Source organism: Triplophysa dalaica, chromosome 13, assembly GCF_015846415.1.
Source record: "Triplophysa dalaica isolate WHDGS20190420 chromosome 13, ASM1584641v1, whole genome shotgun sequence".
NCBI lineage: Eukaryota > Metazoa > Chordata > Actinopteri > Cypriniformes > Nemacheilidae > Triplophysa > Triplophysa dalaica.
In genome coordinates this window covers 22,727,010-22,739,592 of record NC_079554.1, presented here as the reverse complement: position 1 = coordinate 22,739,592, position 12,583 = coordinate 22,727,010, and the positions used below count along the sequence as shown (strand labels likewise).

General features: G+C 38.2%; 1 protein-coding gene across 1 annotated transcript; it reads right to left on the bottom strand.

Annotated features, from left to right (window-relative positions):
* Positions 1 to 2,633: 2,633 nt before the first annotated feature.
* Positions 2,634 to 12,481, bottom strand: mettl24 (methyltransferase like 24). The gene is made up of 6 exons (XM_056765378.1): positions 12,348 to 12,481; positions 9,329 to 9,927; positions 7,055 to 7,153; positions 6,822 to 6,955; positions 5,457 to 5,673; positions 2,634 to 3,431 (listed from the first exon to the last, which is right to left on the bottom strand). The coding sequence occupies exons 2-6, from the start codon at positions 9,539 to 9,541 to the stop codon at positions 3,108 to 3,110; spliced, it is 987 nt and encodes a 328-aa protein (XP_056621356.1). The 5' UTR covers positions 9,542 to 9,927; positions 12,348 to 12,481; the 3' UTR covers positions 2,634 to 3,107.
* Between the last annotated feature and the right edge of the window lie 102 nt (positions 12,482 to 12,583).

The window sequence follows — 12,583 nt, the reverse complement described above, 5'->3', positions numbered from 1 at the left end:
TTTTAATCTGAGATTTATGAATGATGACGGAGTTAAATATTAATATCACATAATGTCATGAATTATTTGGATATATTCTGTACACAAAAGTGTCGTACAGGTGTGACAATGAAGAGAAGATCAAACATGACATCTCAGATTGATGTTTTATTTTCTTACAAGCTCATGTGATGCAGTGGAAAACAATCTTAATGCTGTAAAATCAAAAGAACTTTGTATTACACATAAAGGATGTGCTTTTTCACATTAGGTCAATGTGGTTGATGTAATGATTTGGTTTGTTCTCAATCAATATTCTCAACAGTTTAGTTTCTGTTCTGTTCAGACTGTTCTGTGCTCCCCTACATAGGCAACATACAGTATGTAATCATCATAAACCAGGTTTACATTGCAGGTTTGCGCAAAAAGTAAGCGATGTTTTCTAAATGTCAATTGAACAAATATCACAGAATAATTGCGTTTCCGTTAAATGATGTTACGCCATTAAAGTGTATTTTGTTTCCTCTCACGATAAGTCATTCTGGCCGTAGAGTTTCCAATTCTTAGTGCGTTTTCTGGAAGGTTGCAAACCAACTTGTGATGAAAGAGTGAAAAGACATGATTCCTGATATAATTCTATGACCTCACTGTTCCTAATAAATCTCCATACTGCACTCACTCGTTTTCCAGACATCCTAGAAGATATAACTTCATGTGAATTCTTTAACCCGCTAGCCAAAATACGTTACTGTTACGTTATGTCAACGTTATCTTATCACCAAATTTCCTTTAGAAACAGTCTAGACTTACCCCGCTTTCACGTGTTTGACATACCTCACATTCTGAAACGAAAAACCCAGAGTTTCCCTTATTTCAGTGTCAAAATACTCCGATTTTTCACTAAACCTCCTTTCTGAAACGGCCGCAGTTTGTTCTTTTAATATTTATTTAATATTATTTGGGCGGACTTTAGGGCTGCCCCCGAATAGTCGACTAAACGTTAGTCGATGTTAAGGAGGCTTGGTCGAATACGTTTTCATTAGTCGGTTAGTCGCGAAAATAAAAAACCTCACGTGACGTCATGCAGTCAGTATGCACGTTAAAACTTCACGGCGCAGCTTGGTCAGTGTAAGACATCAAAGAAATAACGCAAGATCAACGTGAACATTGCCTTTGGTAATAAATATAAAGAGACGCCATTTGGTGCTGCGCGATGACGACAGCTGACCACAAAAGCACTGAAGATACGATTCGCAGAAGAAATTGAAAAGAGATGAGAATTGACGCTCAGAAAGTTTATCCACAGAAGCTGCAGCAATTATGACAGCATTAGTACTACAGTGTACAGAGGACGGTGAGCCCGCACCAAAAATGAAAAATCAGGCCGAGATGTCCCTGCTTATGGCCATTTATGAGGAGGAGCATGCAATGAGAAGACTGAAATAAAGATGTTCTTGGCAGACTAAACCAAGGTTGATTCGGGACCGTTGACATGGCGACAAAAAAAATAAGAACGATATGAAAGTTTGCTAAAGCAGGTAAACTCCTGTACTGTATCCCCTCCACACCATCAGATTACAAACTTTTCGAAAGCCGACTTCATTGTGAATAAGTCAAGAAGATAAATTCTTCCACAATAATGTGGACAAACTGTTTCTGACCCGTAATATAAAAAAAGATCGGATGGAAAAGTAGTGACGGTAGTTAGTTTCATTTGCCCTGTTTGTAGTGTTTCTGTTTGCTATCTGTTCTGGTAAAGACTTGTATTCTTATTGATTGAATTATTTGCTCCACCTTTTGTTTAAAATATATTTGTTCTAAACCAATTAAGCAAAGAACTTAAAGGCTTTTTATTAGTTTTTTATTAGTAGCCTGTTCTTTATTATTTTAAGGTTTCGCGTGTGCTGCGTTTATTCGTTCGTTCGTTTTCGTTAATTTACCTCTTCGATATAATTTTTCAGTGAAGTATTTTTTCTATTTATTTTGTTTGCACGGCATTGCACAAAGTTGTTTATGACTTTCGACAGGACTGTCTTTTTATTTTATTATTTCCTTTATTTGTACTTTTTACTTTTTCTACTTAATGTTTTATTTGGTACGAATATTTGAAAGAGATGCCGTTTGCGGTATGTTTATTTTATTTTTTGTTTATTTTTTTTTCCTTAAAAAAAAACAAAATTTCTGTTTATTTTATTCAAAAGGGTGTTTTTATGTTTATGGTCATTTTGTTGGCACGTTCATATAACTAATGATATAGTTTGTATTTTCGTTAATATATTATTTAAATGCACAGGCTGTTTTTCCAACACATGATAATTATATTTTTTTCCGGTGTTGCTGCGGCTCATTTATGTGTCAGTTTATAGCGCTTTGTTATTATTTTAAACGCTTTATTGTTATGTTTTAGCATTTCTTTGTAATATGGAAGTGTATTTGGAAGTGTACATATTTTCTCAGCCGGTAAATTTAGACTATTCCTTCCCTTGTGTATATAAGTAGGCTATGTTAATTTCGTAAATGTGCGATTATTCGACTAATTCCTGAAACGAAGGACTACTAGTCGACTAGGAAAATCTTTAGTCGGGGGCAGCCCAAATGTTCTGCCAAAACATACCGAAAATGGACATGTGACAATTTTTTACGCAACGTGATAGTCATTTTTTTCAATCCTTTATTATGATCAACAACAAAAAGACAATAACAACATTCATCCTCCAAAATCTGCAGTTAATTGTCCACAATAAATTCCACACATATTACATAAACAAACAAACATAGACAAAAATAAGATTATTTCACCTCTTTTAAACAATTAACATATAAAGAAACCTTCTCTTGAAAAAACAATTAACCTTGACTTGCAAATAGGCCTACGACAAAAAGTGTTTCCATTGCACTCTGCGAAATATGTGTTTATCGTATTACCTGAAAAAACATTTCGTACGAGTGAGAACTGTGAGTATTTACGAACTTGACGCGTTTGAATTTAAGCGTACTTTCAACGTTCTATTTTAATTTGCTCATTTTGAAGGTTAATGGAAACTGGCTTCAGCACTTCAATCTTTCCACGCACACTTCTCTGACCTCCCGAGAGTGACGTTGGGTGATTATCACGAGTGTTTTTATCTTCAGGTGTGTGGTGAGAAGTGAGTGTTCACCCAGCCCAGTATATAAGAGCTGCTGGTGTTCTGGGAGTTCTGCTGTAAGAACACGTGCGGTTTTGTCGGGTCGCTGTAGCTGTGATACAGCAGGAAGTGAGCGCGTTCCAACTCCCTCAACAGACTGAACCAATAGCGAACCACCGAGGGCTCGTCTCCGCCCACCTCAAACCCCGCCCAGTGCAGGTGCACCTCTACAAGCAGCAGACCGATCGAACCCAAAACGTCTTCAAGGATCAAGTTCTCTAGAATCTTCCACTCCGCACTTTCCATGTCCAACTTCAACACGTCCACCTGACAGAGAAAAATCATCTGTTATCCATTCAACTGAACTGAGACACAACACATCTGTGAGATCTGGACGGATTTGGGAGTTTGATCTGTTGTTCCTCTGTATGTTTGTATCTGTATGAAGTCTTCATATATGAGTTTCTCCTCAGAGACCATCCGGAGAAAGTAGAACAAGTTCTTATTGAGGAAGAGAAGAGCAGAAGATCGACCTGAATTACTGCTCAACATGGGTACTCTCTCTCTCTCTCCCTCTCTCTCTCTCTCTCTCTCTCTCTCTCTATCTGTCTCTCTCTCTCTCTATCATTCTCTCTATCATTCTCTCTCTCTGTCTCTCTCTCTCTCTCTCTATTATTCTCTCTCTCTCTCTCTCTCTCTCTCTCTCTCTCTCTCTCTCTCTCTCTCTCTCTCTCTCTCTCTATTATTCTCTCTCTCTCTCTCTCTCTCTCTCTCTCTCTCTCTCTCTCTCTCTCTCTCTCTCCCCCCCCCCTCTCTCTCTCTGTCTCTCTCTCTGTCTCTGTCTCTCTCTCTCACACAAGATTCAAGATTCAAAGGAGCTTTATTGTCATGATAAAAGAAAATATACATTGCCAAAGCACAAGATTAAATATAAACATGCAGAAATACAGATTAAGATAAAAAATAAAATAGAATAAAATTAAAAGTCTATAAGTAAAAATCTATATATATATACATCTCAATATAAACAGAAAAAGAGTTTTAATTAAAGTTCTCAATGAGGGTGACAGTGTCAGTTTGTGTGTGTTGTCCTGTCAGTGTTGTGTTGTGTTGTGCTGGTTGTTCTTTGGTCGTGGCAGGACTTGACATATCTTGCAGCAGGTTTGAGCTTCTTGACTTTTCTCCCAGTATGTATGAGATCTTGTCCTTTTGTTGAAACTGCTCAAAGTCTTTGTGTAAGTTTGTAAACTGGGGGAAGAATGTTTCTCTGATGTGTGTGTAGTTGGGACAGGAGAGGAGAAAGTGCAGCTCTGTTTCCACTTGATTGTGTGTGCAGTGTGGACACAGTCGCTCTTCTCTCGGTGTCCATGTGTGTCTGTGTCTGCCCGTCTCTACAGTGAGCTGGTGATCACTGAGTCTGTACATGCTCAACACTTTTCTTAGTTTAGGGTCTGATACGCTTGTGAGCTATTCTGACACTTTATATTCTCTCTTTAGTGACAGATAGCATTCCACTTTACTTTGCTGAGCTGTTGCTTCTGTCCAGTGTTTGAGATATTTCTCTTTTTGTCTTTTCATCATTTGGTTTAGTCTGGCTGGGGTTTGGGGTTGACTTGGGCATGTTTGGGGTTGTAGAGTTAGTTGTGAGATCAGTTGGATGAAGGGGTTTCTCTCTGGGCTCAGCTCTTGATGACTTAAGGCTTTGTGATGGAGTGTGTCTGTGTCGCTGTTCTTAAGGTGTGTGTAGAATTTAAAAGCTCTTTTTTGTATTTGAATGATTAGAGGATACAGTCCTAATTCTGTGTCTCTCTCTATTTGATTGTATCAGATGAGTGTCTGTTGTCTTTCACCTTCTTTAAAGGAGAAGTGCTCTTCATGACTGATCTTATTAATACACTGACCCCATTTCACTTTCATTACCCAAGAATATTCCAGAAGAATGAATGTAGGTCAGAATCAGGACTTGATATATGAATCATGAGCGGGACACATTTCATCTAAACTCTTATCACAACTAGAAACTTCATATGACATCAATGTGCAGTCAATGATGATAACTGATGTGAAATCTGATCCTTATGAACATGAAGCAGCATTATCCTACAAATGAAACCAAAACTTCTAAGGGTTGATGCAGAACCAGGAAGTTCTCACAGATTTTTTGCATAAATTACCATGGCTTTTGTATAAAATATACTATCAATAGTTAACGGTTGTAAAATATTCAAAACTATGCCAGCAGTAAGTTATAATACAGATGTTTATCACAGTGTGTAATCTTTTTTTAATCATGATGTATGTAAAGTTACATAATTTGTGTTTACAAAAGAAGAATGATTTATTTGGACAAACCTGTCTGTGGCCGAAGTCATTAAGGATGGTGGCGAGTTTTTTGGTGTTGCTGTGTTTGTGTCTGGACGGGTTGGGGTCTCTCCAGTCCACAGAGAGTTTGTGAAACCACATGTGTGAGTCCTGCAGGTGTGCTCCTCTGATGCTGGGATCAAAACAATGAACCTCACACCCCGAGACCGCCAAAGAGCGCTCTAGACCGTCATCCTCCGATCCCAGTCTGCAGACACAGAGATGACATGAGGGCTAGTGGTCCTCTCGAGAACTGTTCTGGGTGTTTGAGAAGTGTTTTACAGCTGTTGTGTTGCAGTTGTTGGGAATTGTGTGTAGTTGTGTTCGTCTCCAGCAGTAACAGTGTGACTCTGGTTATGCATCAGAAAGAGCAGGTGTGTTTGTCCACAGTATGTGGGTCACAGATGAGTGTGATGAGTTTGGACAGCATCATTTGTTAGAGAGGATGATAATAGTGTTACTGAAGCTCACTGTTCCTCTTCACATTGAACGTTCTTGTTTTCATGTTAAATACTGACACGCGTGTTCTTGTGTGAAGACTTACAGTGGTGTTGACTTTACAGTGCACTACCAAAGTACACTACACTCCACACTAGATGAAGTGACTGTTAGGTCATTGAGAAAAGACTGAAGTGTGTGAATAAATGTTAATGAAGTTTTACTGGACTAAGAAGAGAGTCACGCAGAAGAACACCTGCAGACGCAACTGAGACATTCACCATTATAATACATATGCATTACACACAAACACACTTTCTCTCAAACCCCTCTAGGCACTAGTTAACACACACACAGGATGTTAATGAGAGTAAAAGATACTAAATCAGAAGGTGACTCACACACACATTTAACAAAAAATGAAAAAATCTTTAGTCAGAAGACTGAGAATTTACTAAAGTATCTTGTAATGAAATTGTGTCGAATGTGCAGAGGATGCCCTGTTCATTGATATATTTGTGCAGTTTTTTCTGTATTGTGTTGCATACCCAGTTTGTATTGTTCTTTGGTTTTTAAACGCTCCTGGTCTTCGTCTACTTTCATCTAAGATTCTTTCCTAAAACTCATTGTTGCATTTGCTCAATCTGCACTTTTTTAATATTGTACATTGTAACACAATCTGTCACATGACTGTATTCCTGAATCCCAATTACAGAGTTTTGAAGTGATCTCACCAGTGTCTAAGATTGCTTTTTGAGTGAAGAGCTTCTTTTACCTGACAATATGAGGTTGAGGGAATTGGGCGAGAGGTTATGGATTTGAGTTTAGAGTTTCAAGAAATGGAGGCAGAATATCAAGAAATATGTTCGAGAAATCAAGAGAAACTGTAAGAGTGTAGGTTTGTGTAATAGATTTCACCTGAGCGAGTAAACTCTGCAGTGTTTAGAGTCGATGCGCTGATACAGACTGAATCTACTGTCCAAACACAGAACCCATGACCTCCGCTCATCATCTCTGTCCATCATTCCAGACACACGTCTCTCACAGGTCACCTGTCACACACACACACACACTGTTCATCATCTGGACCAGATTTCACAGTTTACATTGTAGGGTAGTCAAGGAAGATCAATAAATGTGACGTATGTAACCTTTGGTGTGGAGATGTATTTGATGAATCTGTTTGCTTCTTCCTCCAGGTTGTGTCTCGCAGCAGCCCATGGTTCAAGAGTGATCTTCCATCGATGAACCTCAACAAGTACAGTCAAGGGAAACAAACTGAAGATCACTTTAATATCCACTGAACAAAACAACATACAGTCACTGTTATTACACGGCTGGTCGGAATGCTTGATTCTGATTGGCCAGTTGCGACATTTGCAGGTTCATTATTCACAGATAACAACCGCTCAAAACATTTTGACAGGTTTTTTTGACAAATGAAATATAAATGTCTTTTAATAACATATGACATTATATTTACAAATGATTAAATCAAATTGCCTGTTCGTGACATTTGAATGTCGTTTCTTACCTTAAAACTGAAACTCAACAGCTTTTCCTCGTGGAAGCATTCGGTAAAAATTAGCTAATTAAATATTTCACATTCACATTTCATGTCCAGTTTTTTTCTTGTATGGCAAGTAGTGAATTTTTCTCTTCTCTTCTACAGTAATTAGAAGCCCTGGAATTTCAGGATCCCCACAATATTTCAACACCCTTTGACTGTAATTGTTTGTGCTTTATTCAAAAAGTGAAATTGCAGCAATTTTGCTTTTTTTATAGAACATTCAATAAAGTGAAAAGAGGTTATTCTATATAAAACTTGAGTGTTGTGTTGAGCTTATTCAGAGACATAGATGAAGTGTTTTGTTGGTCTTTTTAAACTTCAGTGCTTCTCTATCTCTCTCACTCTCTCTCTCTCTTTCTCTCTCTCTCTCTCTCTCTCTCTCTCTCTCTCACAGTCTCTCTCTCTCTCTCTCTCTCTCTCTCTCTCTCTCTCTCTCTCTCTCTTCTCTCTCTCTCTCTCTCTCTCTCTCTCTCTCTCTCTCTCTCACAGTCTCTCTCTCTCTCTCACAGTCTCTCTCTCTCTCTCTCTCTCTCTCTCTCTGGTTTGTGTGTGTGTGATTCTGTCAGATTCAGGAGGGAGTGTTTCCTCATAAGGATTCTACAGGATTCCAGAATCACTGGGGCTGTTTTTAGATCTCATGAGTTTATTCTTTGCTCTTGTAAATGTCACACACGGACCGCTGATCATGAGCACTGCAGCTGTTTTGTTTAGAGAGAGAGAGAGGGAGACGGAGAGAGGGTGAGAGAGAGAGAGAGACAGAGAGAGAGAGAGAGAGAGAGAGAGAGAGACACAGAGAGAGAGAGAGAGAGAGAGAGAGAGACCATGTTTTCTCTTCTTCTGTCTCTCGTCTCAAAGCTAAAGCAAACTTTCACAACAGCTCTGAGTTGAATTCAGATGTTTTAAACCGCTCCAGATTTGCTTTAGTGTCACATTTGTGAATATTTATGTCCATTACTGGCGATGATCTGAGGAGGAAATATAATGAGATATTTAAGAATCTGGTTTGTTCTCTCTGATGTTGTGGTTATAGTTTGACTACAGATGTTGTCGTGTAACCCTGAATCTTCAGTTCTGGATTTAATTCATTTCTTTATTCTCGCAGCAGCTCTCAAACACACAGACGACTCTACAAACACATTCAGTGGTTCCTTTAAAACTGAAGTGAAAACTGATATAAAACACATGGACCGGAACATGTATGGGATTGGTGTAGAGAAGAGGGAGATGTTTGGAATGTGGGAGAATATCATTGACCCAAATATGTGAAAATACAGAAGCAGTTGTCTGGAAACAGCGTGTGTGTGGTGAATTATTATAAACCTAAAAATATGAATTCTTTATTTTAAATCTTAAAATAAATGATAAATGTTTGTGTTTCTCTGCTGTGTGTGATATGTGCGTGTGATGTGTGCGTGTGTCATGTGTGTGTGTAATGTCTTCTGTCTGTGTGAACAAGAGAAATGTATGAAGTCTTTCATGAGCGTGCGGGTCAAAGGTCGTGTCTGCTGGGGTGAGTGTTAAAGTCTTCAGAAGAATGTCAATGAGCTTTTGTTGAAGAACCAGCAGCACGAACCGGAAGCTCGACACGAGAGATTATTCGATGTAACCGCCTCACATCTCATGTAATTCAGATGCAAGTACACACATGTCAAAGCTGACGCAACAGATCTAGATAAATAATGATTAGATTCAAGTCCAGAGGGAATGAGATCTGATGTTTAACACTCTTGTTGGATTTCAGACGAGTTGAAATTCAGTTGAGAAGTGTCATGAACAGACTGTATATTTGTATAACTTTATCACACACAAAAGCGCTCTTTATCTCCTGGATCAGATCATAGACACACACGCTCACCTTTCTGTGATGTTTCACCGCTGGACAGCATGTGGACGCAGCATCACTGGAAGCAGATGTTGTCTTGGCAACGTTCCTGTGGCGTGTGAGGTACGAGGGCGCCGCCTTCATCCAGATCTTCAGCCAAAAGTCTTTAAACTCCACGTAGATGTGAGCGCAGATACACAACAGAGAGAGCAGAAGACACGAACGCAGCACTAAACACTTCTTCATCTTCTTCAGGTTTGTGAATATGACCTCATCATCAGAGCCGGACAGGATGAGAGAGATTCTGCCGATACTTCACATTATTAACACATTTGAAATCATGTGAAAACACAGAGCGCCAGGTGAAATGACACAATGTGACGTGACGACATGTTGCTTGTGCAGATGTGACGGAAATATCCCAAATGAGATGAAGCTTTAGCACCTTTATTTCATATCAAGACTCACAGTTCTAGTGATATGTGAAGTGTGTCCAGTCACCGTCCGGCTCGACTCGTGTGTCTGAAAGTCTCCTGTCAATCACATCTGAGTGTGTTTTCTCCTCTACTGTCATGTCGTCTCTCCGTCTGCATGCGTCTGTGTTCAGTGTTGGTGAACATCTGTCTGGAGAACTGAAGAAAACTACAGAGCTCATTCACATGTCTGAGGCTCCGCCCACAGGCCCCTCCCATCTTACCAAACACACACACACACATATTTCCAGAAAGTTTCAGAATGTGTCTCCGCCCATATTCCTCTGGAGAGCTGGAGGCCATGTTACTCTACACACACACACACACACACACACACACTTCAGCCCTTTCCATCTCTGCTTCAGCTGGATTTCATCTACTCCATGAGAGTTTGTCTTGTGTGTTTTTTTTACCTCGCTGTGTCACACAGTAAACTATGAACATAAATCTTTTGAATGTTCTCCCAACTGAGGTTATAATGTAATTGTATGATGTCCAAACAATCTGACATGAAACAATGGATTGAGAGTTCCCAGCATGCATTGCACACTTCAGCTGTTATTTGACCAATATTTTGCTTCAAGTTTCACGTTCCTCAGTTTTGCGGTGACGTTGAGAGACATGATCCTGTAAAACTGAGTTAGATGCTTTACTTTAAACTAGATGCACTGTATAAGTACGATACCAAGCTCATGTACTTTCTACTCGTGATAACCCACTGATACCAAATTTGTGATAAATCTACCGTTTGTAACGCATCAATAATAAAAAAACTTGAAAAAAAAAGTTTTGAAGCTTTTCAAATTTTTGTAATTAAATGCCCTTTTAATTTTTTATTTCTCCCTTTATATTTTGTATTATTATTTATTTGGTATATTGTGATTCATCTTTTTCGTATTTTATATATTTATTTGATATAATGTTACTTATATTAATCTCAAATAAAAAAATATAAAAAAGATGCCAAAAACCGATACCTCACGTCAAAATAAAGGTCCGGTTAATTTACACAAACGCTCACTGCGGCGTCCCGTCAAAATAAAAGTCCGGTTAACTTAAACAAGTTATAATGGACTCACATTTTACCACACCACCCCCCTTAAATTTTTTATAATTCGAACACAGAGTATATAGTTTACTATAGTAAACTGAAGTAAATGTGCTAGTAATCTTGTGATACTAATCATAAAAAAATTGAACTAAATTTAAATAGACCTAAAAACAAAAGAAAAAAAGAAAATGTAACTGTAAGACACTGGTTCATTAACATAATTGTACACTATACAGGCATCAGTTATAGGTTTAGGTATCGGTGAGAGCCAGAAAAAAAAGTACTCGTACTCGGTCTTTGAAGAATGGTATCAGTGCATCTCTACTTTAAACTTTACATTCTCTGAGCCTCAGATTTTTTACATTGCACTCTAACAAGTATTTATTGTATCTCCTTCTTGTTTGCTATGGAAACCATCTTGTCTCCTTCATGGTCAGATCTTTGTCTCGATAGAGATTTAGAAACGGTTAGGCTGGATCATAGATTTATACGCAAATCAAAGGACTTGTGAACAATTCAACATTTTTCACAAACATATTTATTTGATTTTTAATGTGTATCATTTTCACGCAGGGTATTAATGGCACTTTACCTTTGTCTGATAAAAGGGAATTAAACAACCTTCACCTTCAGAAAACAGACAAACCGTTCACCTTCAGTGTAATATACATTTTTGAGAACACGAACTTATCAATGATTAAATGGATGTAAGAAAGGCTACTGTAATTAAAGTATAGGCATAATAGACATTAGAACATTTACATATGTTTGAATGTAGTCTGTACTGTATACAAATTAGCCACTGAGTGCATGTGTGGTGCATGTGATTGTTATTGGTCCTCTTCTTTTGTCAAGACACATTTACATCTATTCATCTCACACTAAAAACTATCAACAGTGCATGCAGGTGAACATTAAGTCTGCATGTGTCTCTCAGATCCAAACCTAGGATCTTTATTGGTGTCCGGATCATTTCAGACATTGTTGACATACTGAGATAATGTGACAAAGTACATATTTGTTGACAATACTACTGTAAATAGTGTATTTGCTAAAGAGAAATGAACAATGAGCACACATGCTAATATACTAAGAGTGTGATCGATTATCATCTACTGTTATCTTGTAATGTAGTGACATCAAGTAACTTACATCATAAACTTAAATAAAAGTCACTAAGGCTCCAGTCTATCGAGTGGAAACATGAATAGAAAATGATGAAATATGTTCTCTGGTGTTAATAATGTAATCCACTATTAGACACGTTACATGAATGATTAGGCTTAAAACATACGTGTAAATTGCACACACTGTACAATATCACATGATTTCATAATTCATAAAAGGATGACGTCAGTACTGTCTTTGACTTTGACCTCTGCTGTGTGTTTTTTATGGAAAGTTGAATGTTTAAAACGAAAAGCTTACCATTTAAACTTGGATTTGTAAATGTACAACTCGCATAGAAATATACTATAATTAAGTCGAAAACATATTTTCTTTGAGGGATGTGAATATAGGTACCCACCTTTTTATCAGCTGTATTAGAAAGTCCCCTGTCCTAACTCATCAGTTGACCGCATGCGGCGCTGCGCACACCCGATCGGCCTATGACATCGACGTATCGCGAGACATTTTCGCTTAGCCATCTGTGCTCACGCGATACTTAGATCTCCGCCTTGAAGGGATACAGCTACGGCCGGATGTGTTGCAAATTCTCGCCACATAATTACAATAAATGACGTTACCTGTCATCTACACCTA

Excerpts from the sequence above, each read along its gene's own strand:
- mettl24 (XM_056765378.1), bottom strand. The coding sequence starts at position 9,541 with ATGAAGAAGTGTTTAGTGCTGCGTTCGTGTCTTCTGCTCTCTCTGTTG. Across the intron at positions 6,956-7,054 it reads AATACATCTCCACACCAAAG|GTGACCTGTGAGAGACGTGT; the intron begins GTTACATACGTC and ends TGTGTGTGACAG. Across the intron at positions 3,432-5,456 it reads ATGACTTCGGCCACAGACAG|GTGGACGTGTTGAAGTTGGA; the intron begins GTTTGTCCAAAT and ends TTTCTCTGTCAG.